At 45.6% G+C, this 26803-nt stretch overlaps 1 protein-coding gene across 2 annotated transcripts in view; it reads right to left on the bottom strand.

Annotated features, from left to right (window-relative positions):
- LOC127000336 (rootletin-like) overlaps positions 1-26803 on the bottom strand; it is a 71184-nt gene that overhangs the window by 23029 nt on the left and 21352 nt on the right. The window contains exons 2-4 of one of the 2 annotated variants that reach the window (XM_050863931.1): positions 15103-15158; positions 3414-3578; positions 89-1629 (exon numbers count right to left, since the gene is read on the bottom strand). In XM_050863931.1, coding sequence (XP_050719888.1) covers positions 89-1629; positions 3414-3558 — 1686 coding nt within the window. In that variant the 5' untranslated portion in view covers positions 3559-3578; positions 15103-15158. The remainder of the gene's footprint in view (positions 1-88; positions 1630-3413; positions 3579-15102; positions 15159-26803) is intronic. The other variant, XM_050863932.1, reaches the window with a different exon arrangement.

The raw sequence follows: 26803 nt of genomic DNA, 5'->3' as shown, positions 1-26803 counted from the left end.
GAGGAAAGGGATGGCCATGTTAGTGCCTCAAAGAAGGGCTTGAAGGGTACAGATGTCGGATGTGTATTTAGCACAGACAGTTCCTCACCTGCACTTCCACACTCCTGCAGGGGGGCAGCTCCTCAGGGCAGGACTCCTCCCGCACGATGGCCACATGGGGTCGGGTCACCTCTGGGGCCTCATCCGACTCCTCGGTGCCTAAGGAGTTCTGTCGGGACATGGCCCTGAGGGCGTTGGCCACATCTCCACCTGTCAGTGCTGTCTGGATGGCGGCCTCCATGCAGATGATGGTCCTCTCCTTGCGGGTGGCTAGGTTGGAGGTGGAGGTGGAGGTGGTCCTGGCAGGGGGGTTGTTGGTGCGGGGGCTGCGGGGCCTGAGGGCAGAGGGTGGAAGGCTGGTGGTCATGATGGAGGCGCGGCCCCTTGCTGTGGCACCACCTGCTGTCGCCGACTCGCTCTTCCCGACGGACTTTGTGCGCCTGAGGGAGGGGCGCGTCGCGTCATCCTCCGCCGCCAGCTGCTCCCGCCAGCGGGCACTCACCTCCCGCGCGCGGCGCCGTGGCAGTGTGGCGTACATGTCCAGGGTGTTCTTGCTGTCCCGTGTCAACCCACCGCCACTCTCCTTGCCCGCGGGCCCACCATCATCCTTGGCCGCGTCCTTCACTCGCCGCCGCCGCCCCAGACTGCCGTACTTGTCTGCTGGTACCGCTGGGGCGGCTGCCGCCACTTCCTTCCTGCGAGGGGGTGCGGCGCCAGGCCGGGCCTCAACCTCAGGCTTCTTCTTGCGGCCCAGCGTGCTGCTGCGCGCCTCGTCGTTCCGCTCCGGGGCTTTGGTGCGAGCGTGGGCGTGGGCGTGCGTCTCTCTCCGCGCCTCCTGGGCACGGGCACAGGGACGCCGGTCCCCAGCGGTACCTTGAGTGGTACGTGGCGTGCCCCGCGGCGTTCTCTTGTCCTCGGTGCGGGATGATGCCGCCGACGGGCGTGGGGTGCCCCTGGGCGTGCTGCCACGGCTGCTCGTGGCGCTGACATCGCTGCGGGGTGAGGTGCCCGATGCGCCGCGCCGCTTCTCAGGGGTGCCAGGCGAGTCTGTGGAGGTCCTTGGGGAACTGCGGCCGGAGGAGTCCCGCGGAGAGGTGGGGGAGGTGCGGGCAGGGGTGGCGGCCACACGTGCGGCGTCCTTGTTGCCGGGACGCGTGGTCGCAGCACGAAGGGGCGGGGGGGTGGCGGTGGGGGGCTGTGGGGGGGAGGGGGTGCGGGCGGGAGCAGCGGCCACCACAGTGTCGAAGGTGTCGGTGCGGGAGGAGAGCGTGTCCTCAAGGGAGGCGGAGGACACCATCGAGGAGGTGAGGGAGCACGGGCCCAGGGAGGCGTGGCCCAGCGACGCAGGGCCGCTAGAAAGGATCATGCTCGCCTCCTCCAACGCCTCCGCCTCTACCTCCTCCTTGACAGCATCGAGGGGAAGACGCAGCGCCTCGTCATGGTAGGCGATCACGAGGCTGGTGGACGACGGAGGGCAGGGCGGCGACATCAGGTCAGGAGGCGTCACCTCCCCGGGAGAGCATGGGTCTAAGGGGGGCAGGTGGTGCCGCAGGTAGCAGTCCCCACCCTCCAGGTCCTCTTCCTCATCCCCTGTTAGAGGGAAGATAAGGCAGTGATAAGACCCAAGGTTCTGACGGCCCGCGGGTAACAGAGCCGTAAGTCAGGCCGCGGGTGATAACAGGCAAAGATAGAAGGTGGATTAGGGGAGGCAAGGAGCTGAGAGGAAGGGGTGAGGAACACACAAGACAAAGTGTTCATATACAAAATAACAAATAAACACAAAAATTAATGTGACAAAGAACATGATATAGGAGTAAAAGGTCATAAAATTGATGAAAACAGGCCGAGAACTACGATTAGAGAGACCATGAGGAAGGCACGGCGAGCACTGAAGACTGAGGTAAAGTAGGAAAGTGTGAAAGGCCCATGTAAAAAATAGGTGTGCGTCGGGGTAATTAAGGGACAGGTAAACCACGCCAGGTGAATAAAACTAATGATCACCAAATTATAGAAAAGGCAGGTTAATCACAGGTGAGATGAGACTAAGCGATGCAGCATGACGACCCCATGTGATAAATAGGTGCGTCGGGGTAATGAAGCACAGGTAAACCACGCCAGGTGAATAAAACTAATGATCACCAAATTACAAAAAGGCAGAGGTAGGCTAATTACAGGTAAGATGAGACGGTGTGTGCGGCATGATGAACTCAGGTGACAAACGGGTACGCGCCGGGTTAATTAAGCCAGAGGACACAGCAGGTGAGCCGAAACTTAATGAATGACCCCCAGGTAGCAAGGAGCCGCGGGGTAACCTGCTGCTGTCTATTTTTTTTTTTTTTTTACAACAAAGGAGACAGCTTAAGGGCACAAAAAAGGAAACAATAATAAAAATAAAAAAGCCCGCTACTCGCTGCTCCTAAAAAAAAAATATATATATCAAGGGAAGGGAAAGTAGCGGCCGTCAGCGGGGGAGGAAGGTTCGAACACATGATTGACTGTTTCGACCCCAAACCCATAACGAGACGCGAAAATTACCCCGCGCAGTTTTGTAAGTATAGACCAGCCTCTTGGTGGAGTGTTTAGTACGTATACATAAACGTTTGCACTTCTTAAACAATTATGCTGCAGTCATCATTTCAATATAATAAAATAAAAAATCCGTCAAGCATACGAATATCCCTGCGACTTTAAAATAATCGGAAATGATAACTTCTAACTGGAGACTGCAAGGCATTTATTTCAGCTTTACGAGTGGAGTAAACTGAGCCTTGAGGCGTCTGGTGTTGCCGACAGGGAATGCAAGAATTTTATATACCCTTTTTTTCTTATACGCATATATGAATTTGTATCTTTATCTTTCTTCCTGGTTTTCTTCCTCCTTTCTTTTCACTTTCCTCCCTTCATTCACTTTTCCACTCTTCCATTCTTTCCTAACCTCTTTCTTTATTTTCTTGGTTCTTTTACTCTTTCCCTTCCGTTCATCTTAATCTTTCGTTCTGATTTCCTTCTTTCTTTTCATCTTCCTCCCTTCAATCGTTCTTCCATTCTTTCCTCTCTTCATCTATCTTACTTCCATCCCCCATTATTTTCGTCCTTCCTTCCTGGCCCTCTCATGACCTTATTTACCCACAAGCCCACCTCAAACTCTTCATTGTTCCCTCTTCCCTTAGTCTTTCCTTTTATCTTCTATCCATTCATCCTTCTTTCCTTTCTAACCGATCTTTATTTTCTCAGTACTTTCTCTCCCTTCCTTTCTTTTATCCTTTTTCCTTCTTTCTTTTCATCTTCCTTCCTTCCTTTTCCTTCTCCTCAATCCTCCATTATGTCTGTCCTTCCCTCCTGACCCTCTCACTCCCTTATTTGACCTTACTTACCCACAAACACTTCAGATTCCGCCAGGTCATCCAGGGCAGGGAGGGACGTGGCCGAGGTAAGACGGGAGAGGTTGTCAGCTGATCGGGGCCTGTGGAGGGGCGCACCACCCCCGCCCCCCACGACCACCACACTCTCCCCCAACATCACTCGGGGACCAGCATGCCCTGAAACACACAAGAAACACTGGTGAAGGTGAGTGTTGGTGTGTGTGTGTGTGTGTGTGTGTGTGTGTGTGTGTGTGTGTGTGTGTGTGTGTGTGTGTGTGTGTGTGTGTTTGGGGTTGTTTTCAGGGGTAACACACAAGATAGAAACACAAGTAACACAGAATATGAGGTCACATTTCCCGCTGCAAAACATATATATAGACTAAGAAAATAAGAAGTCTGCAAGAGGCCAAGAAGTCAGTCTATACAAAGGGCGGCTTATGCGAGCCTTATATACCACAATTCTTTCCTATTCAAGTAGTAATAGAAGTAGTAACAGTAGTAGTAGCGGTGGTGGTAGTAGTAGTAGTAGTAGTAGTAGTAGTAGTAGTAGTAGTAGTAGTAGTAGTAGTAGTAGTAGTAGTAGTAGTAGTAGTAGTAGTAGTAGTAGTAGTAGTAGTAGTAGTAGTAGTGGTAGTAGTAGTAGTGGTAGTAGTAGTAGTAGTAGTAGTAGTAGTAGTAGTAGTAGTAGTAGTAGTAGTAGTAGTAGTAGTAGTAGTAGCGATGGTGGTGGTAGTAGTAACCTAACCTAACCTAACCTTCCTATCAATTAATTTACCCAACCTCTCCTTGAAGGTCTATTGTACTGGCACACCACAAGGCTGCCAAGGCTCCTCCACTCGTCCACCAGTCCATTAAACCTGCATTTATCTAACTTGGACCCATTGGTAGTTCAACCCGACACTTGTACACTACCAGAAAGCTTAGTAACATCACCCTTCTGAAACCCACTGTTACCAAACCAATTCTTGCTTTCGTCTTTATTAAACCTGAACCTATCTAACTTGAACCCAATATTACGACTCCTTGGCCCCCTTCACACCCTTACACCACTATTTATTCCCTCAGAACACACCATAAGGCCCATATTACCCTTAGAAAGCCATGTAAAGCAGCCTTAGACCAGCCCTTAACCCACACACTCAGGAGCAAGACTGAGATAAACCCATTACTCCCAACACAGACACACGAGGATACACACACAATGTTTTCTTTTCGCATTCCCCGCTAAACCAACACAACATGAATATCCTCGAGTCGTGCACAAACACATAATTACGCGGTCATTTTTCCCTCACTTCCGTACACACACACACACACACACACACACACACACAAACACACACCATTAGCATGTTTTTAACCACACAAAGAACACAAACAGACGTATAAACTAATGCTCTCTCTCTCTCTCTCTCTCTCTCTCTCTCTCTCTCTCTCTCTCTCTCTCTCTCTCTCTCTCTCTCTCTCTCTCTCTCTCTCTCTCTCTCTCTCTCTCTCTCTCTCTCTCTCACACACACACACACACACACACACACACACACACACAGAAACGGGGAAAAGAAAGCGAACTAGTGGATGGAAAGGAAAAAGAGGAAAAGGGGAGGAAAGGGAAGGAGAGAGAAGGGAAGGGGAGGAAAGGGGAGGAAAGAGAAGGGAAGGGGAGGAAAGAGAAGGGAAGGGGAGGAAAGAGAAGGGAAGGGAAGGGAAGGGGAGGAGGGAATAGCAAGCAAGGTTAGAGAGAAGAGGAAGGAAGAGGAAGTGAAGGGAAAAAGCGAGGAGGGGAGGAAAGGCGAGGAAAGGAGAGGAAAAAAGAAGGGAAGGAAAGGGAAAGGGAGGGAAAAGAATGGAAAGGAAGGGAGCAAGGGAGGGAAGTGAAATCGATACGTTATTTTGACCATGTGTGTGTGTGTGTGTGTGTGTGTGTGTGTGTGTGTGTGTGTGTGTGTGTGTGTGTGTGTGTGTTTGTGTGTGTGTTTCCCACGAGCTTGAAGGAAATGCCAGGTATGACCACAATCAAGGTCACACACACACACACACACACACACACACACACACACAGACTTATCTCATATTTACGCTAATCAAGACACTCAAATATAATAGAAAATGAGGATGAGGAGGAGGAAGAGGAGGAAATTAGGAGGAGGAGGAAGAAGAGGAGGAGGAGGAGGAGGAGGAGGAGGGGGAAGAGGAGGAGGAAAAGGAGAAGCTACTAAAAGATGTTACTCCTTTTATGGGGATGATGAAGGGATGGATAAGAGGAGGAGGAGGAGGAGGAGGAAAAAGTGGGGATGAGGAGGAGAAGCTAGAAGAATCGAGGATACTATTCAAACGTCCTTGGAGAGTGGAGGAGGAGGAGGAGGAGGAGGAGGAGGAGGAGGAGGAGGAGGAGGGAAGAATCTAGAGAAGACCAGCATCACCTCAATAAGATGAAACCGCTCTAGTTAAATCACACACACCCACACACCCACACCCACCCACACTTCGTCCCTTCTTTCCCTTCTCTCTTTATCCTTTCCTTCTCCCCTTCCTCCTTTTCTTTTCTTCCTCTTAATTTTCCTCCTATTCTTCTCCTCTTTATACCCCCTCCTTCGCTTTTCCTTCTCTTCTCTTCCCTTTCCTTCTATTATTTTATTTCTTTTCCTCTTCCCTTCATATCCTCCTTCGCCTTTCCTTTTATGTACCTATTCTGTTTCCTCTTCCCTTCATAACCTCCTCCGCTTTTCCTTCCCTTCGCTTCTCTTCCATTCTCTTCTGTTGCTTTTCCTTCTCTTTCTTTCCAAGCCTTTCTCTCCCCTCTTGCCTTCCTTTCCTCTCTCATCTCCTTCGTTTTTTCCTTTCTCTCCTCTTTCCCCACCAATTTGTTTTCGAGAGAGAGAGAGAGAGAGAGAGAGAGAGAGAGAGAGAGAGAGAGAGAGAGAGAGAGAGAGAGAGAGAGAGAGAGAGAGAGAAACACACCTCCCTCCAACTTTCCCTCTGCTCTCTCTTTAGCCAATACAAACACGGCAACACTTCAAGCACTTCGTCGACACGTTAGCAACACTTTGTAACACAATCGCAATACACTTGAGGGACAATGGACCGTCTTTTTAACCCTTTTTATCACACTCGAGGGACGCAGAAACGCTTGAAACACTTTGGAACACACTTTGCAACACCACGTCAAGCTCTGCACTCCTAACACTTGTAATACTACTTCTTTTTTATAGCAGTAACACTGAATTCATACCTTCCCTGACACACTGATTTCTGCAACACAAAAAAACACCCTAGTTTTTTTTTTAGTTTGTAACACTGATTTGAGTTTGGAAGATCACTTGAAACACCTGAGAGCAGCGTTGGAAAAAAATCATGATTAATTTTTAAAAAATCGATTTATTTAATTTAAATCAGATTTTTCTTTAATTTAAATCGATTTTTTTATTCAAATGACTTTTTTTTTTTTCATGAATCCTTCCACTGATTATTTGCGTCAGTCTCATGAGGCCATTTTCTTGTATTAAACTTGGCCAATGTTAAAGGAAACCATAGTTTAATATACATTACCCAAGATTAGTTTTTCACATAAAAATCATAATAGGATTAGTTTATTTTTATTTTTTTATGCTGTTGAATATTTTTCTTGCAAGAGATGTCAATGATTCACTGGTGCCTGACTTGCTACAGGACCACTACAGGATCAATGCAACTGCTCTACAACTGCTTCACATGTTCTTCCTTCTTCCTTTTATATATATATATATATATATATATATATATATATATATATATATATATATATATATATATATATATATATATATATATATATATATATATATATATATATATATATATATATATATATATATATATATATATATATATATATATATATATATATATACACACTTAAATCATTAGATACTTTACTCTTGATATAACACCTGTCATTTTAAATACAGTATACTTAATTTTGATCTAAATCATGATTTTTTTACTCTTTTTTACGATTTAACTCACTTGATTTAAATAATTTGATTTAAATCAAACCAATCTTCAGAGAGAGAGAGAGAGAGAGAAAAAGAGCACAGGTGAATCGATTATGGTATGTGTGCGATGATCAATTATTAGTCTCTCTCTCTCTCTCTCTCTCTCCATACCAGGTGATCGCATGACTCTGGATCGGATTCATTACGAAGAGGAGGAAGAGGGAGAGGTGGAGGAGGAGGAGGAGGAGGAGGAGGAAGAGGAAGAAGAGGAGGAGGAGGAGGAGGAGAGGATAAAGGGGTGTAATTAGGCATCAGGATAAGAAGATAATGGTGGAAAAGGGGGGAGGAGGAGGAGGAGGAGGAGGCGTTAAAGGTTCGTCCTAATTTCGTGTTATCCGCATTTTCATCTAAAAAGGGCGTGCCTCTCTCTCTCTCTCTCTCTCAAGGACACTCGACAAATGGTCCTCAGTATCCTCTGTAACCAGTCTCTCTCTCTCTCTCTCTCTCTCTCTATATATATATATATATATATATATATATATATATATATATATATATATATTTAAACATCAAGATACATATGACAAAAGGGGCGGGGAAATTCTCTCTCTCTCTCTCTCTCTCTCTCTCTCTCTCCTTATTTAAAACCATCCTTTGCTTGCTTGCTTCTTCTCCTCCTCCTCCTCCTCCTCCTCCTCCTCCTTCGCCTCCTCTCTCCCCAAACTGCAAACAACGCCGAGGTGAAAAAACTCTCACCTTGGGAGGAAGCAATACCCAAACCAACATGCTAATGAGGCCAGCCAAGACAGGTGCATCGCTCCATACCGCAGGAGGAGGAGGAGGAGGAGGAGGAGGAGAAGGAGGAGAGAGGAACAAGTAAGGTGCTGTAAGAATGGAATAGAGGAGAAAAAGGTAGTCGATAGGAGGGAGAAGGTTTAGGAGTAGGATAAAGAAGAAGAAGAAGAAGAAGAAGAAGAAGAAGAAGAAGAAGAAGAAGAAGAGATTTTGGAGAAGGAGAAGTAGGAGGATAAAGAAGAAGAAGCAGAAGAAGAGGAGGTTTAGGAGAAGGAGGATGATAAAGACGAAGAAGAAGAAGAAGAAGAAGAGGAGACGGTAAAGGAGAATATTCACATAAATAAAAAAATACATTAAATCACACACACACACACACACACACACACACACACACACACACACACACACACACACATTAAACCAACAAAACAAACACATAAACCATCCCACAAACAAACAAACAATGGGAAAAGAAACGTCTACAGGCGGAAGAAAGTTTTTTTTTATAATAATTACCTATTTCGTGACTCAGGTGAAACTACACGTGTATAGAAGGGAAGGGGAGGGAGGGGAAGGGGAGGGAAGGAAGGGAAGGGAGGGGAAGCGGGATATGGAAAGAGAAAAGAGGGGAAGGGAAGGGGGGAGGGGGAGGGAAGGGGAGGAAGGGGAAAGAAATGTGGAGGGAGAAATGGAAAGAGAAAAGAGGGGAAGGGAAGGGAGGGAAGGATAGGGAAGAGAGGGAATGGTAAGGGAAGGGAAGGGAATGGAATGGAGGGGAAAGTGAGGCAAGCAGAGGGAAGGAATGCTAAGGGAAGGGAAGAAATCGTAAGGGAAGGGAATGGCAGGAAACGAGAAAGTGGAGGAAGGGAAGGGAAGAGATAGGGTGGACAAGAAAGGAAGGGATAATGAAGGGAAGCTAAGGGATAGGGAAGGGAAGCTAAGGGAAGGGAAGGAGTCGTAAGGGAAGGGAATGACACGAAATGAGAAAGGAAATTAGAGGAAGGGAAGGGATAAGGAAGTGTAAGCAGAGGAAAGGAAGGGAAGGGAAGGGAAGGAAAGGAGTCGTAAAGGAAGGGAATGACAGGATATTAGAAAGGAAATTAAAGGAAGGGAAGGGAAGAGATAGGATGGACAAGAAGGGAAAGGAAGGGTAAGCAAAGGGAAGGAAAGCTAAGGGAAGGGAAGGAGTCGTAAGGGAAGGGAATGACAGGAAATTAGAAAGGAAATTAGAGGAAGGGAAGGGAAGGGAAGAGATAGGATGGGCAAGAAGGGAAGGGATAAGGAAGGGAAGGAAAGTTAAGGGAAGGGAATGGCAGGAAATGAGAAAGGAAATTAGAGGAAGGGAAGGGAAGGGAAAGGAAGGGAAGGGAAGAGAAAGGATGGACAAGAAGGGAAAGGATAAGGAAGAGAAAATAAATGGAAGGGAAAATAAAGATTGGGGAAAAAAGGAAGAAAAAAAAGGTTATAGGAGGTAAGGAAGAAAATAACGAAGATTGGAAAATAAGAAAAGGAAGGAGAGAAGAGAGAGAGGGAAGGAAGGAGAGAGAGAGAGAGAGAGAGAGAGAGAGAGAGAGAGAGAGAGAGAGAGAGAGAGAGAGAGAGAGAGAGAGAGAGAGAGAGAGAGAGAGAGAGAGAGAGAGAAGTTAATGAAGATTGGGAAGGGCGGACGAGTTTAAGGATGACGAGGAGGAGGAGGAGGAGGAGGAGGAGGAGGAGGCTTTTGTCTCTTTGTTGTGATGTGACGGCCAGACGCGATGCTTCCTTCCCTTTCAGGAGGAGGAGGAGGAGGAGGAAGAACAAGAGGAGGAGGAAGAACAAGAGGAGGAGGAGGAGGAGGAGGAACAAGTGGAGGAGGAGGAAGAACAAGAGGAGGAGGAGAAGGACGAGGAAGAAGAACGAGAGGCGGAGGACGAGGACGAGGAGGAGGAAGAACAAGAGGAGGAGGAGGAGGAGGAGGAAGTACAAGAGGAGGAGGAGGAGGAGGAAGATTAACAAGAGGAAAAGGAGGAGGAGGAAGAACAAAAGGAGGAGGAGGAGGAGGAAGTACAAGAGGAGGAGGAGGAGGAGGAAGAAGAAGGAGAAGGAGGAGGAGGAGGAGGAGGAGAAAAAAGAAATCAAAAGTGTTACTGGAGTCAATAAATTCCACGCAATCCTTTTCCAATCCTCCTCCTCCTCCTCCTCCTCCTCCTCTCGTGACTCACCCCCGTCTGTCTCCACGCGGGGGGGGAGGGGGGGGGGGGGTAAGAGGGGGAGGAATGGGCCATTATTTATTTTTTGACCACCATTTCCTGCCCCCTTTCGACCCCTCCTCCTCCTCCTCCTCCTCTTCCTCCACCTTCCTCTCTTCACGCTACCCCCCGCTTTGCCCTTTACATGGAGAGGTGAAAAGGAGGAAGAGGAGGAGGAGCAGGTGGATGGAATGAAAAGGAAGATGAATCGGAAGAGGAGGAGGAGGAGGAGGAGGAGGAGGAGATTTCTTTTTATCACCTCCTTCTTTTCCTCCTCCTCGTCGATCACTGCAAGTTTTCTCTTTCTTTTCTCTCTTTTCTCTCTCTTTACCATCTTCTTCTCTTTCTCCTCCTCGTCGTTCACTGCAAGTTTTCACTCTTTTCTCTTTTCTTTCTCTTTACCACCTTTTTCTCTTCCTGAACTTCCACTCTGGACGATTCTGGGCATATTCCTCCTACTCATCCCCCCTCTGACTCCTTTATGCCTGTTATTAAGATTTTTAAGAGTGATGCTTTCTATGCCCTCTCAAGAACCAGAAGTAACGGTGTAGCGATTCAGGCGTTGCGATGTAGTGCAGACCTTGGTAGTTTTTCCCTTCAAACCGAGTCATCCGCAGTAGTTTTTTTTTTTTCAGTTCGAGCAAAAAAAAAGGAAACAATAATAAAAAAAATCCCGCTACTCGCTGCTCCTACAAAAAGCTCAGAGGAGTGGCCGAAAGATAGGTCAATTTCGGGAGTGCGAAAAATAAATCAAATCCTTTCAAAATCGCAAATGTCCGTCACTGTTTTGCGTCAAGAGTAATATGAACGTACGAAGAAAGGAATAGGATAAGAACAGAAGGAAGGAAGATAAGATGCAATAGAGAGGAGGAGGAGGAGGAAGTGGATAAGAGAAGCTGTTTTGATCTGCTTTACGGGCATTGAAATCTATGTAGGTGAGATTGTCAAGCAGATTCAACCTCGTAATCAGTTAGTTTTCTGTTGCCTGTCGTTTTATGTTTCCATGTTTTCTTCTCTTCCTTCTCCTTCCTTCTATGCTCTTCCTTTTTCTCCCTCCTCCTCCTCCTCTAATCACCAATAAGTGGAGCAATGGCAAGGCAAGGATTCTCTCTCTCTCTCTCTCTCTCTCTCTCTCTCTCTCTCTACTAACTTCTCTCTCCCTTTTTTTCCTCCTCCTCCACCTCCTTCTCCGTCTCCCTATCCTCCCTTTCATCTCCCTCCAGGTGTGATGGACAGATGAGAGGGAGGAGGAGGAGGAGATGAGAACAGATGTGTGTGAGGAGCCAGCGAGGGAAGGGAAGGGAGGGAGGAAGGGGAGGAAAGGGAGGAGGGGAGAGAAGGAAAATATCATAGTTACTTGTCTTGTTTGTCTCCCTGCGGTAAATATTTTCCTTGGTAATTTAACACTACTACCGCTACTACTACTACTACTACTACTACTACTACTACTACTACTACTGCTGCTGCTGCTGCTGCTACTTAGAAATCGAGATACTATATATATGAAAATAAATAAAGAGAGAGAGAGAGAGAGAGAGAGAGAGAGAGAGAGAGAGAGAGAGAGAGAGAGAGAGAGAGAGAGAGAGAGAGAGAGAGAGAGAGAGAGAGAGAGAGAGGTGAAGATGAGAGGAGAGAGGAAGGAAGAGAGAGAGAGAGAGAGAGAGAGAGAGAGAGGAAGAGAGAGAGAGAGAGAGAGAGAGAGAGAGAGAGAGAGAGAGAGAGAGAGAGGAGGGAGGGAGGGAGAGAGAGGAGGAGGAGGGAAGGAAGAAATAGGAAAGGAAGGAAGGAGGGAAGGAAGGAAGGAAACGAAGGAGGGAAGGAAGGAAGAAGATGGAAGGAAGGAAGGAAGCGAAGAAGGGAGGGAGGGAAGGAAGAAAGGGAGGAGAGAGGAGGAGAGAAGAAGATGGGAGGAGGAAGGAAGCGAAGAAGGGAAGGAAGGAAGGAAGGTAGAAGAGGAAGGTTACCTGTGATGCGTGGACACAGGTGATGCAAGACAGTCCCCTTTCTCTTCCTTTTTTTCCACCTCCTTCCTTCCTTTCTCCCTTTTAAACCTTCATTGATTCTCCCTCTCTTCCCTCCTCATGTTCTCTCTTCATTTTAGTTTCTCTCTTCCTCCTTCCTTATTTCCTTTCTTCCTTCCTTCCTTTCTCCCTTTTAAACCCTCATTGATTCTCCCTCTCTTCCCTCCTCATGTTTTCTCTTCATTTTAGTTTCTCTCTTCCTCCTTCCTTATTTCCTTTCTTCCTTCCTTCCTTTCTCTCTCCCTCATCCTCCCTTTCTTTGATGACATTTCCTCTTTCCTTTCGTCAATTCTTCCTTATTCCTCCGTTTCTTCCTTCCTACTGTTCTTTCTCCTCTCCTTCCTTTTTTTCTTCCTTCCCATTGTTTTTTCTCCTTCCTTCTTTCCTTCTTTCTCTTCTCTTTCCTTCTTTTTCGTCCTGACCTTTTCTTGTATCTGATTTCCATTCTTCCCTTTCTCTTCCTTCCTCTTTCCTTCAATATTTTCCGTATAAATATAGATAAAAAAAAGAAGTTAAGCACGAAAAAAAAACATTAACAAATTATCTGGTCAAACAATGAGAATAAAAAATAACGATGAAAGAAATTATATAAAAATAAAAATGGGAAGAAAATATTATCCAATCCTCCGTGTGTGTGTGTGTGTGTGTGTGTGTGTGTGTGTGTGTGTGTGTTCCGCCAACCCATCACTATTACTTACTTTTGTCATTCTCTCTCTCTCTCTCTCTCTCTCTCTCTCTCTCTCTAGGCTTCCGTAATGTTGTGGTTAGGATTATGGAGGAAAATTACCTTCACCTCTCTCTCTCTCTCTAAAGTGGAAGAAAGTGGAAGCGAGGAAATTCCACCTATATCGACAAGTTGTGGGGAATTCTTTTGAGAGAGAGAGAGAGAGAGAGAGAGAGAGAGAGAGAGAGAATTATCTGGAATCATCTCATCACTCTCTTCCTCTTCTTTTTCCTCCTCCTCCTCTTCCTCTTCTTCTTCCTCCTCCTCCTCCTCCTCTTCCTCTTCTCGTAACTCTTTCAGCACACGTTACCTGAAGAACCTCTCTCTCTCTCTCTGACCGTAACACCATCAATAAAACGCTTACCTGCAAATTAGCGCTCACCTTGACCTTGTATAGTCTTCATTCACTTCCCTTTACCTGTCAGCGTTACCCACCAACCTACCTTTTACCTTCCTGCCTACCTGTCTACCTTCCCCTTTACCTGTCTTTTATTGTGCTGTACGAACCTTAGTACTTTAAAAATCTAGTTCCTCCTTTGTCCCTTGTGTTGTTGCGTTCGTGGCCGATTGCGCTATTTTGACTATTTCTTTTGTTTTTTTTTATTCATTCATCCTTAATTGTTCTTTGTCAGCCTCCTAAACATGGGTGTGGAATCGGATATAAAAGAATTCGACTCCGACTCCATGAAATATTCGACTTCGCCTCCGACTCCGTGAAATTTTAAGTTTGCGACTCAAAATTCGACTCCCGACTCCATGAAATTTTAAGGTTGCGACTCAAAATTCGACTCCCGACTCCATGAAATTTTAAGGTTGCGACTCTGATTCCAACTCCACTCCCTCCCCCTTCCCCTTCCCCTCTTCTGCAGTATAGGGGTAGGTAAATCAAACCCAGCCACACCACACACCATGCCACACCACACCCAGCCACACAACAGCACACGTATCGTAAAAGAGTTGGAGTCGCATATATATACCATTTGTAATTTAACACCTCTAAACGTTTAACAACAACAACACTAATAATAATTTAAAGTGACACCATTTATTAGCTTACCTTGCTTTAATGTTATCTTTTAAAACTGTTGGGTTATCGCTTACGTGTAACAGCTTTAAAAGATTTTCCTGATAACACTTGGACGAATAGTCAGTACACTGGGTATTCGATATATGCGAATTCGCTCAAATACGACTAACCTAAATGAGGCAAGTATTCGTTTTATGCGAGAAAAAATCGCTATTATGCGAGTAGCGGTGATATTATAGTGCGACTGGTTGGTGGCCGACTCGCACTAGACGGCGGCGGGTGCAAATGTTATAGGTACATGTCCGTTCTTTCACTGGCAAGTCTCGTCAGTCTGCGGATAGATTCAGCACTTTCCCTACACTTTACCTTACATCCGTTCTTTCATTGGCAAGTCTCGTCAGTCTGTGGATAGATTCAGCACTTTCCCTGCACTTTACCTTTCATCTGCAGTACACCTGTGGTTTACCTATGGCCCGGGACTTGCCTATAAGGTTGTATTTGTGGCTTTTAACGAGTTTGTGAAGAGCTGTGTGTAACCATTTAGTGCTTTCTTCTTTTCACAGGTAAATGATCGATTATCTCTCTCTCTCTCTCTCTCTCTCTCTCTCTCTCTCTCTCTCTCTCTCTCTCTCTCTCTCTCTCTCTCTCTCTCTCTCTCTCTCTCGAGAGAGAGAGAGAGAGAGAGAGAGAGAGAGAGAGAGAGAGAGATGGGAGGGGGCCACGAAACCGACCACTTCCGGCCCCCCTCACAACCCTCGCACCTCCTCCTCCTCCTTCCTTCTCCTCCGCGACCCCCAGCCAGTCTAGTTTTTGTTACATTTTCCTTTTTTCTTTCTCTTTATTCCCCTCATCCTCAGCTCCTAATTCTTCCTGTTATACGCTCTCTCTCTCTCTCTCTCTCTCTCTCTCTCTCTCTCTCTCTCTCTCTCTCTCACCTGCGACTCACTGAAGGGCCTCGTTGAAGCGATTTTTGTCCTCTTAACTTCCAAATCTGAAAAAGGAACGAAAATTAAATTCAACGAAAACAGAAAATTAATAAATAAATAAATATCATGTAAAATAAATCAACAACTACACACAGTAGTAGTAGTATATAAGTAATTGTGGTGGTAAAGTAGGTATAGAAGTAGTAATAGCGGTAATTAACTTCAACAATTTCATAAAACGTTAGGCACGATTCATGGTTATAAGGAGACTATGCCAGACGGGCTACACATGGCGGCTCCTGAGAGTTGGTATTCATCATCTGAGTTCCTAACCTAACCTAACCTAACCTAACTTAACCACCTAACAACCTAACCTAACGTAACCTATCCTAACCTAACTTAACCTAACCTAACCAAACCTAACCTAACCTAACCACCTAACCTAACCAAACTTAACCTAGCCTAACTTAAACCCAACCTAACCTAACTTAACCAAACCTAACCCTAACCTAACCTAACTTAACCTAACCTAACCTAACGTAACCTAACCTAACCAAACTTAACCTAGCCTAACTTAAACCCAACCTAACCTAACCTAACCTAACTTAACCTATCTTAATTTAAACTAACCTAGCCTAACCTAACCTATCCTAACCTAACAGCTTTCCATTGTGTTTGCCTTGACTAAATATTTGCTCAGTTTGTTCCACTCATCCTCCACCCTGTTCGTGCACCAGTTCTTGCCTATCTCCTTCCTGAACCTGAATTTATGAAGCTTATACCCACTGTTGCGCGTCCCTTCATCTCTTTTAATACAAGCACTTTACCTAAATCGTCGTTATTAATCTCTTCAACTTTTTCAAAACATCAATTACATCACCTCGCAGCTTACGTCCCTCCAAGGAATGTAAGTCAAGTTTTTCGGAGTTATTTTCTTTATACAAGTTCTTGAGTCCTTGGATCATTGTCATTCTTCTTTGTACTGCCTCGGGGGAATGTATATCCTTTTGTAATAGGGGCAAAACACACACACACACACACACACACACACACACACACACACACACACACACACACACAGAAAAACACACACACACACACACACACACACACACACACACACACACAGAAAACACCACACACACACACACACAGAAAACAACACACACACACACAAAAAAAAAAAAAAAAAAAAACACACGCACACATAAAACGACACAGACACACACAGAAAATGAGACACACACACACACACACACACACACACACACACACACACACACACACTGTTAGGTAAGAAAGAAGTCACACAACTGCACCTGACCTGTTTTGACCTTCATTTCAACACCTGCACAGAGAGAGAGAGAGAGAGAGAGAGAGAGAGAGAGAGAGGTCATGAACTACTTTTCCTTAGCCACGAAAGAAATGAAGACAAACAAGAGATAAAGAAAGAGAGAAAGATAAACAGAGACAGCAAAGAGCAGGCAAACAGAGGCCTCTCTCTCTCTCTCTCTCTCTCTCTCTCTCTCTCTCTCTCTCTCTCTCTCTCTCTCTCCTGCATGGTATAAATATCTTAGCATTCTCCGTCCTTCTCCTCCTTTTTGTTTGAGAGAGAGAGAGAGAGAGAGAGAGAGAGAGAGAGAGAGAGAGAGAGAGAGAGAATGATTGCACTATAAGATGTAAAAATAAAGGGGAAAAAAAGTGAGATAATTTTGAAAGTTAGTCTCTCTCTCTCTCTCTCTCTCTCTCTCTCTCTCTCTCTTCGGTGGAGGGAAGCCTGAAGGTGTTGTACCCTTAAAGGAGAGATGGAGAGAAAGGGGAGGGCGGGAGATGAAGGGAGAGGGGGGAGGTAGGGAGGAGAGGAGAGAGAAGAATGGAAAGGTGGAGGAAAACTAGAGAGGAAGAAAGGAGAATTAGAGAAGATGGAGGAAGAGGAAGAGGTGGAGGAAGTGGAAGATGAGGAGGGAGAGGAGAGAAAAAAAGTGGAGTAGAAAATGGAGGAAGGGAAGGAAGGGATGATGAGGAAGGAGAGGAGAAAGAGGAGGAAGAACGGAGGAGGAAGAGGAGGAAGAATGAAGGAGAGGAAGAAGAGGAAGAACGAAGGAGAGGAGGAAAAGGAGGAAGAACGAAGGAGAGGAGGAAGAAGAGGAACGAAGGAGAGGAGGAAGAGGAGGAAGAACGAAGGAGAGGAGAAAGAAGAGGAAGAAAAACGAAGGAGAGGGGGAAGAGGAGGAAGAACGAAGGAGAAGAGGAAGAGGAGGAAGAACGAAGGAGAAGAGGAAGAGGAGGAAGAACGAAGGAGAGGAGGAGGAGGAGGAAGAACGAAGGAGAGGAGGAAGAAGAGGAAGAACGAAGGAGAGGAGGAAGAGGAAGAACGAAGGAGAGGAGGAAGAACGAAGGAGAGGAGGAAGAGGAGGAAGAACGAAGGAGAGGAGGAAGAGGAGGAAGAACGAAGGAGAGGAGGAAGAACGAAGGAGAGGAGGAAGAGGAGGAAGAACGAAGGAGAGGAGGAAGAGGAGGAAGAACGAAGGAGAGGAGGAAGAAGAACGAAGGAGAGGAGGAAGAGGAGGCAGAACGAAGGAGAGAAGGAAGAACGAAGGAGAGGAGGAAGAGGAGGCAGAACGAAGGAGAGAAGGAAGAACGAAGGAGAGGAGGAAGAACGAAGGAGAGGAGGAAGAGGAGGAAGAACGAAGGAGAGGAGGATGAAGAGGAACGAAGGAGGAGGAAGAACGAAGGAGAGGAGGAAGAGGAGGCAGAACGAAGGAGAGGAGGAAGAGGAGGAAGAACGAAGGAGAGGAAGAAGAACGAAGGTGAGAAGGAAGGAAAAGGTCTAGACTAGTAAGGGGAGGAAGGAGAGGAGGAAGAGGAGGAAAGTAATGACGTCACCACGGTCAGCTGTTCAAGGTCACCGCAATCACGTCACCACCATTCTGAAAAGCTACCACTATCATCACCACCGATACTACCACTATTCTTTCTGGGAGTCTACCAACACCACCATCATCACCACTTCCACCACCAACAACAACACTACCACTATTCTTTTGAGGAAACTACCACTACCACCACCACCACTACAACCATCATCACCACCAATACTACCACTATTCTTTTGGGGAAACTACCACAACCACCACTACAACCATCATCACCACCAACACTACCACTATTCTTTTGGGGAAACTACCACTACCACCACTACAACCATCATCACCACCAACACTACCACTATTCTTTTGAGGAAACTACCACAACCACCACTACAACCATCATCACCACCAACACTACCACTATTCTTTTGAGGAAACTACCACAACCACCACTACAACCATCATCACCACCAACACTACCACTATTCTTTTGAGGAAACTACCACCACCACCACCACTACAACCATCATCACCACCAATACTACCACTATTCTTTTGGGGAGGCTACCACTACCACCACCGCCACCACTACAACCATCATCACCACCAATACTACCACTATTCTTTTGGGGAGGCTACCACTACCACCACCGCCACCACTACAACCATCATCACCACCAATACTACCACTATTCTTTTGGGGAGGCTACCACTACCACCACCACCACCACTACAACCATCATCACCACCAATACTACCACTATTCTTTTGGGGAGGCTACCACTACAACCACCACCACCACCACTACAACCATCATCACCACCAATACTACCACTATTCTTTTGGGAAGGCTACCACTACAACCACCACCACCACCATCATCACCAGAAACAAAGGATATATTACAGAACTGATAACAACCGAACTTCTTTCTTTCTCTCTCTCTCTCTCTCTCTCTCTCTCTTTCGAAGGAAGCAGCTACCCAAGAATGAGAGAGAGAGAGAGAGAGAGAGAGAGAGAGAGAGAGAGAGAGAGAGAGAGAGAGAGAGAGAGAGAGAGAGAGAGAGAGAGAGAGAGAGAGAAATGAAGGAAATATCTGAGAGAGAGAGAGAGAGAGAGAGAGAGAGAGAGAGAGAGAGAGAGAGAGAGAGAGAGAGAGAGAGAGAGAGGTTCAGTACGGTAGAGGAGTAATTATAGTACAATAGTAGAGGGAAGGAGAGAGAGGGGGAGGAAAAACCTATGTCCCCTCTCTCTCTCTCTCTCTCTCTAACACGTGGTGCAAAGGTGAACAGACCAAGGGACCCCAAGCCATTACGTTCCTCCTCCCTCCCTCCTCCACTTCCTCTCCTTTCCTCCTCCTCTTCCTCCTTCAACACCTTCGCCACCTCCTTCAGTCTTCCTTTCCTTCACATTCTCTCCTTTCCTTCTTTCTCCTCAACTCTTTATTTTCCATTCCTCATTTTCCTCCTCCTCCTCACTCTTTCTTTTCCTTTCCTCCTCCTCCTCCACTCTTTCTTTTCCTTCTCCTCCTTTCCTCCTCCTCCTCAACCCTTTCCTTTCCTTTCCTCTTCTCCTTCCTCCTCCTCAACCCTTTCTTTTCCTTCTCCTCCTCCTCAAACCTTTCTTTTCCTTTCCTCCTCCTCCTCCTCAACCGTACTCACTCTCTTTTCCTTCTTCTCCTCCTCCTCAACCGTCCTCACTCTCTTTTCCTTCTTCTCCTCCTCCTCAACCTTTTTTTTTCTCTAATCACTCCTCCTCGTCCTTCTTAGGCTAATCCTCTTTGGTTTCCTCCACTTCCATTCTTCTTCTCCCTCTCATCCTCTTTCCCCTTCCTTTCAATTTTCTCCTTTTCTCATTCTTTTCCTATTACTCTTCCTCCTCCTGTTCTTCCTCTTCCTACTTACATTTTTCCTTCTCCCCTCTCCTCCTCCTCCTTTATATGCTTGCTGTCTATGTTATGGCATGCTCTCTCTCTCTCTTGCGAAGTTAGGAATTTCTTGCAAGTTGGATGGAAGAGGAGGAGGAGGAGGACGAAGAAGAGGAGATAACCTGGAGTGAGTGGGAGGAAAGAAGAAATGGAGTAGATAAGAGAGGAGGAGGAAAGAAGATAGTGGGGAGAGGAGGAGGCAGATGCAGAGGAGGAGGAGGACGAAGAAGAGGAGGATGAGATAACCTGGAGTGAGTGGGAAGAAGATAAGGAGGCTGAAGCAGAGGAGGAGGAAGAAGAGGAAGAGGAGGAGGAGGAGGAGGGTGACAATAATTTCCTCTCCCCTCCTTACTCCTCTACCCCTCTCACTTTTTCTCTCCCTCTCCTCTTCCTTCTCATCTCCCCGAACCCTCTCTCGCCGCTCTTCTTCTTTCCCTCCTCTCCCCTCTTTCTGACCGTTTTCCTTCTTTTTCCTTGTTTTCCCCTACTCCCCTCTTTCTTTTTCTCTCCCTTTTCTCTTCCTTCTCATCTCCCCGAACCCTCTCTCTCCACTCTTCTTCTTTCCCTCCTCTCCCCTCTTTCTCGACCGTTTTCCTTCCCCTTCCTATGCTTCTCCCACTCCCCTTTTCCTCCCCTCCCCGTTACTCTCCCTTCCTCCCATGTCTAAAATTCTCCACACACACGCACATGTCCACGCCCCTCCCTCCCTCCCTCATACTCCTCCTCCCCTCCCCATCCCTTCCTCAACCCCTTATGTTGTGGTTATATTGGGGACGTAAAGAAAAACAGACTTATGGTATGGATTCTCTCTCTCTCTCTCTCTCTCTCTCTCTCTCTCTCTCTCTAGTGGACAACTTTGGTCTTTTGTCAAAACTTGGGAGAGAAAAAGAGAAAAACGACAGCTGGCTATTTCAGGAGGAGGAGGAGAAGGAGGAGGAGGAGGAGGATGTGGTGGAGGAGGAGGGGGAGATGACAGAGAACATTGATCACTTCCGCTGTCGCAAGCTTCAGTAGAACACACACACACACACACACACACACAAACTCGGAACTCACCAAAAGTATCAGTATCTCTCTCTCTCTCTCTCTCTCTCTCTCTCTCTCTCTCTCTCTCTCTCTCTCGTCTTTTACTCCGATGACAAAACTTTCCTTCCTTTTCTGTAGAACAATAATCATAATAACAACAGCAATAATAATAATAATAATAATAATAATAATAATAATAATAATAAAATAAGAAGAACGACAATCTGCCAGCTCAGGTGTTAAGAATCTCGGTTATTTCTTACGATTCAAAACAGGTATAACATTTCTCTCTCTCTCTCTCTCTCTCTCTCTCTCTCTCTCTCTCTCATTTTCTCCATTTCCGTCCACGATAAATTTTAGACCGATTGACCGCTTGTTTTTGCGCTCTCTCTCTCTCTCTCTCTCTCTCTCTCTCTCTCTCTCTCTCTCTAATGGGTTTGGCTAGACGCATAAAACGATCCAACCTTGAAACTCCTTACAACGTTTATTTTTGCTGTTTTAGGTAGTACTGTGTAAATCTCTCTCTCTCTCTCTCTCTCTCTCTCTCTCTCGATTTAGGGCACTGATAACGGGAGTTGTGACAGGCAGGAGAGAGAGAGAGAGAGAGAGAGAGAGAGAGAGAGAGAGAGTGTTACATTGGCGATAATAGTGGAGACTAAAAGGAAGAGATTGAGGAGGAGGAAGAGCGTGGGAACACACACACACACACACACACACACACACACACACACACACACACACACACACACACACGTCACACACCCACGCACGGACGACCCAACGCACGCACGGACGCACACACGCAATGAACTTTCTTCCCATTTTCTTCCTTTCTTCCCTGACTAACTGACTGACTGACTGACTGATTAACTTATTGACTGATTGATTGACAGAAAACCTTAAATTTTACTGCCTGACTGATTAACACTGACTGACTAAATGTGACTGGCTGAGTAACTGATTGACTGACTGACTGACTGACTGAAAAACCTACTTGCTGACTGTCCGGCTGATTACCTGACTGGCTGTCTGACTGAGAGACTGGCTGACAAACTTGACTGACTGACTGATAAATGGACTGACAGGCTGACTGACTGATGGTGTCTGCTAGTCTAGTTTCTTTCAGACACCTTCACAAGTTCTCTCAGCCGTGAAGGTGACGAGATGGTGAAAGTGAGTCTGTGTGTGTGTGTGTGTGTGTGTGTGTGTGTGTGTGTGTGTGTGTGTGTGTGTGTGTGTTGCTTATCTAATCAAATCTAACACCTGATGCTTTTTTCTCTCTCTCCTTCTCTCCACTCTTCCCTCCCTCCTTCACTTGGCTACTTTTTTTCTCTCCACCTGGACTTGTTAACCTTCTTTCCCTCCTCCTCCTCCTTCTCTCCCTCCTCTTCGTACCTTACCGGTGAAAAATCTTACCTGTTGGTCAGCTAATGAAACTGATACGCCAGGTGAATTGGGAGAGAGAGAGAGAGAGAGAGAGAGAGAGAGAGAGAGAGAGAGAGAGAGAGAGAGAGAGAGAGAGAGAGAGAATGTGTGTAAAGATAACATTACTGCAGAATTTCGAATACGTGAGTGAGGGAGTATGTCACTTGCCTGTCTTTCACGTCTGGTTTATGAAAATGGACGTGTTTTCTAACATTCTACTATCACATTTATGAGAGAGAGAGAGAGAGAGAGAGAGAGAGAGAGAGAGAGAGAGAGAGAGAGAGAGAAGGGGGAGGAGAGAAACACGTATTTTTATAACGTCAATATATAAACTTTCCACGTGGAGAGAGAGAGAGAGAGAGAGAGAGAGAGAGAGAGAGAGAGAGAGAGAGAGAGAGAGAGAGAGAGAGAAGGAAAAAAAGTGAGGAAGGGAGAAACATATGGGATGAAGGAATGTGAGGGAGAGTCAGGAGGAGGAGGAGGAGGAGAAGAAAAAGAGGAGAGGGAGGATAAAAGGAGAGAGGGAGATGAAGAGATAAATATTAAGAGCTTAGGGAGGAGGAAGGATGAAGGAGGGAGAAGTGGGGAGGAAAAAAAGGGAGAGGGGAGAGAAGGTAAGAGGTGGAGGAGGAGGAGGAGGTCAGGTCAAATGGACGCGTCGGGCCTGAGGTTGGTAGTCAGATGCTCCCACCCCTCACAGCAACTATTTCCAAAGGCCGAAAAGGAGGTTAATCGAGTTCTAATGAGTGTTCTTTTAGGTTCACGGTACAGAAGAAGGCTCAGACTACCACCAGGGTCATAAAAGTACCACTGGAAATGCCCTAAACTCCCACGAAAGACTTGTAAATTACGTGTTCTTGGGCGCAGAAATGTTTAAAAATATGGCCCTGAATACCCGGTGTGTTGATATCTTCACTGCTGATTTCCTACCAGAAGACCTCACCAAGCTGCAGGTATGGAACAAAAAGTGGCTGCTACAGTTCAATGAAGAAAAATGCAAAGTCCTGCACCTTAGAAGTGGAAACCCAGCATACCAATTCCACATGAGAAACACTCCTCTATCCACCACAGAGGCAGAGAAAGACCTGGGACTATTATGCTACAGTTCAATGAAGAAAAATGCAAAGTCCTGCACCTTAGAAGTGGAAACCCAGCATACCAATACCACATGGGAAACACTCCTCTATCCACCACAGAGGCAGAGAAAGACCTGGGACTATTATATGTAACCAGTGAAGGCAAAATCCATGCCAATCGCAGCGGACGGGTTAATACCTAAGATCCGCCCACCCGTGATCTTGCGTGCACCCCCTTTAGTGACAGTGACCCATGCAGTGACCACATACAATACATAAAGGGGGGCCACAGGGACAAACTATATCATTGTGACAATGGGCCAGTTTCACAGTTCCCCATGATCGGTTAGTAAGCTCCCAAACCAATACCAGAGCCTTCGAAATTTCCGTGTATAGTGTCTGGTGTTTATATTTAAGTTCACAAATTTGATTAAACTAAACTAAAAGTCTTGTGTATTTAGTGTGGCATCGAAGACCTCCCCATTTTGGATTGTATGGGATTCTAGAGTTTGGTTCGGGCTGTTACGAAGACACTTTGTTGGACTGTGAAATCGGCTCTATATGTTGTGAATAAAGAGTGTGGGGTAAGCTGTGAAATAAGTGCCCTCATGGAAGAGCCCACCTTTAGCCGCTGAAACATCATCATGCCCTATTGATAAGTTGATATAAATGTGTCCAGGTTTAAATAAAAAATGAAAGTGAGTGAAATGGGATATGAAGTGTGTGTGTGTGTCGTGTGGTGTGTGTGTGTGTGTGTGTGTGTGTGTGTGTGTGTGTGTGTGTGTGTGTTAAAAAATTTATCTTCTTGGAGTGTAGTGAAAGGAACTGCGGTCTCTCTCTCTCTCTCTCTCTCTCGATACAGAAATTACCTTTTCCCTCCACTGTAATCATGAGAGAGAGAGAGAGAGAGAGAGAGAGAGAGAGAGAGAGAGAGAGAGAGAGAGAGAGAGAGAGAGAGAGAGAGGAGGGAGGGGGGAGGCAGTGTGTGCCATGGGCGGCGCCTCAGCTGCGGGAAGAATTACGTAATTTTCTCTCTCTCTCTCTCTCTCTCTCTCTCTCTCTCGATTACGTTAGTTAATAAAACGAAAAATATAAGTAATAAAATCTGGAGGAAGAAAATTTAAAAAAATTAAGTCCCCTTCCCCCCAAAAAAAATAAGCAGCAGCATTGGTAGTATAACAGTAGTAGTAGTAGTAGTAGTAGTAGTAGTAGTAGTAGTGGTGGTGGTGGTGGTGGTGGTGGTGGTGGTGGTAGTAGTAGTAGTAGTAGTAGTAGTAGTAGTAGTAGTAGTAGTAGCAGCAGCAGCAGAAGCAGTAGTACTAGTAGTAGTAGTAGTAGTAGTAGTAGTAGTAGTAGTAGTAGTAGTAGTAGTAGTAGTAATGATAATCATAATAATGATAATGATAATAATAATAATAATAATAATAATAATAATAATAATAATAATAATAATAATAATAATAATAATAATAATAATAATAATAATGATAATAATGCGTTTCTCTTCTCCTTGAATTATTCTCTTGTGGTCAAGGCTTAAAAAGGAGGAAGGAGGAGGAAGAAGCGGGGAAGGAGGAGGAAGAAACGAATAAGGAGGAGGAGGAGGAGGAGGAAAGAGAAAATTCTGCAGCATAGTAAGGACGCTGAGCACGAAAAAAAAGCATACATATAATAATAATAACAGAGGCTTGGGGGGAATGTGTAAGAGGGAAGGAAGGAAGGAAGGAAGGAAGGAAAATAAGATGAAAGTGGTCTGTGAATGTAAGAGAGGAAGGACGTATGGAAGAAAGGAAGGCAGGAAGGAAAATAAGATGAAAGTGGTCTGTGAATGTAAGAGAGGAAGGACGTATGAAAGAAATTAAGGAAGGAAGGAAGGAAGGAAAGAAGGAAGAAAGGAAAATAAAATGAAAGTGGTCTGTGGATGCAAGGAAGGAAGGATGGATGGAAGAAATTAAAAGGAAGAGAAAATTATCAAAGCAGGGAAGCAGGAGAGGAAAGAAAGGATGGAAGGAGTAAAGGAAGGAATGCAGGTAACAAATGAAGGAGGGAAGGGACGGAGGTGAAGGAGAGGAATGAAACGAAGAAGGAAAAGTAGGAAGATAATTTTAGATAGTGAAAAAGGAAACGGTAAATAAGGGAGAGAAAATAAATACAGTGAACGTGAAAGAAAGGAGGAAAGGAAAGAAGGAAGAAAAGAAAAACGAGAGTAAGGGAAAGTGGAGAGCATTTGAAGAAGTGGAAGGGGCGTCAGTGCAAGGAAGGGAGGAAAGTAAGAAAGGAGAAATAAAAAGTGGAGCAGGGGCGAAATATACTAAAAGAAGGAAGGGAGGAAGGGAGGAAAGAAGGAGAAATAAAGAGTGGAGCAGGAGTGAAATATACTGTCAGTCCCATATCAAGTTACCGTTTTTACATAAGCAGGTGTGTGTGTGTGTGTGTGTGTGTGTGTGTGTGTGTGTGTGTTAGTAGTAATGGCAAAAACGAGTAGGAACCTAGGAAGTAGTTATTCTCTCTCTCTCTCTCTCTCTCTCTCTCTCTCTCTCTCTCTCTCTCTCTCTCTCTCTCAGGACACGTCAATCACTTTTTGTCACCCTGCAATCCAAACATCAGAAGCTAATGAGATTTAAATAGAATGCAACACAGAGGCAATTTTAGTCGCTGTAGAAGTAGTTGTAGTTGTAGTAGTAGTAGTACCAGTAGTAGTAGTAGTAGTAGTAATTTCACAGTCAGGAAATCTATAAACAACTGAATCTGTGCAAAGTTCGCGAATTGAAGGAGAATCGAAACCCATGTCGTGAAGGCTATAGATCTTTGCTGCCATTCCTTTCATCTAACCTTTTTCTTCCTTTTCTTCCTCCGTCTATAAGCACAAACACTTGAACTTTGCGCCTGACCTTAGACCTTTCACGACCGAGTTAATTTAAAACATTAGAACATATCACTTCCTGTACCTCACCTTAATGGAATGTTACCTGCGTTATGTAATTAGCAAAGGTGAGCTAATGAAGGTAAAACAAGTCTCTCTCTCTCTCTCTCTCTCTCTCTCTCTCTCTCAGGTTAACGTGGAAACAGTGGAGGTCGCGGGAACCATAAACCAAGGAAGAGGAGGAGGTGGAAGAGGAGGAGGTGGAAGAGGAGGAGGAGGAGGAGATTGAACAAGGAGGAAGAGCAACAAGAAGAATGATAAAGATGAGAATTCGGTGTTAATACGAGACAAGGAAATTAAGAGGATGCGAAGAAGGGCAAGAGGAAGGATTGGAGGAGGGGAGGATGAAGAAGTGAAGGGAGAGTTGAAGAAAAGGTGAAGGGAGATGAGAGGGAGCAAAGGGAGTTGAAGTGGAGGAGGGAGATGAGGAGAAGGAAGGTGATAAAAGACAGATAGAGGGAGT

This window comes from Eriocheir sinensis, chromosome 18, assembly GCF_024679095.1.
Source record: "Eriocheir sinensis breed Jianghai 21 chromosome 18, ASM2467909v1, whole genome shotgun sequence".
NCBI classification, from domain to species: domain Eukaryota; kingdom Metazoa; phylum Arthropoda; class Malacostraca; order Decapoda; family Varunidae; genus Eriocheir; species Eriocheir sinensis.
Note: the sequence above shows the minus strand (reverse complement) of the source record. Positions and strands in the feature narration are given on the sequence as shown.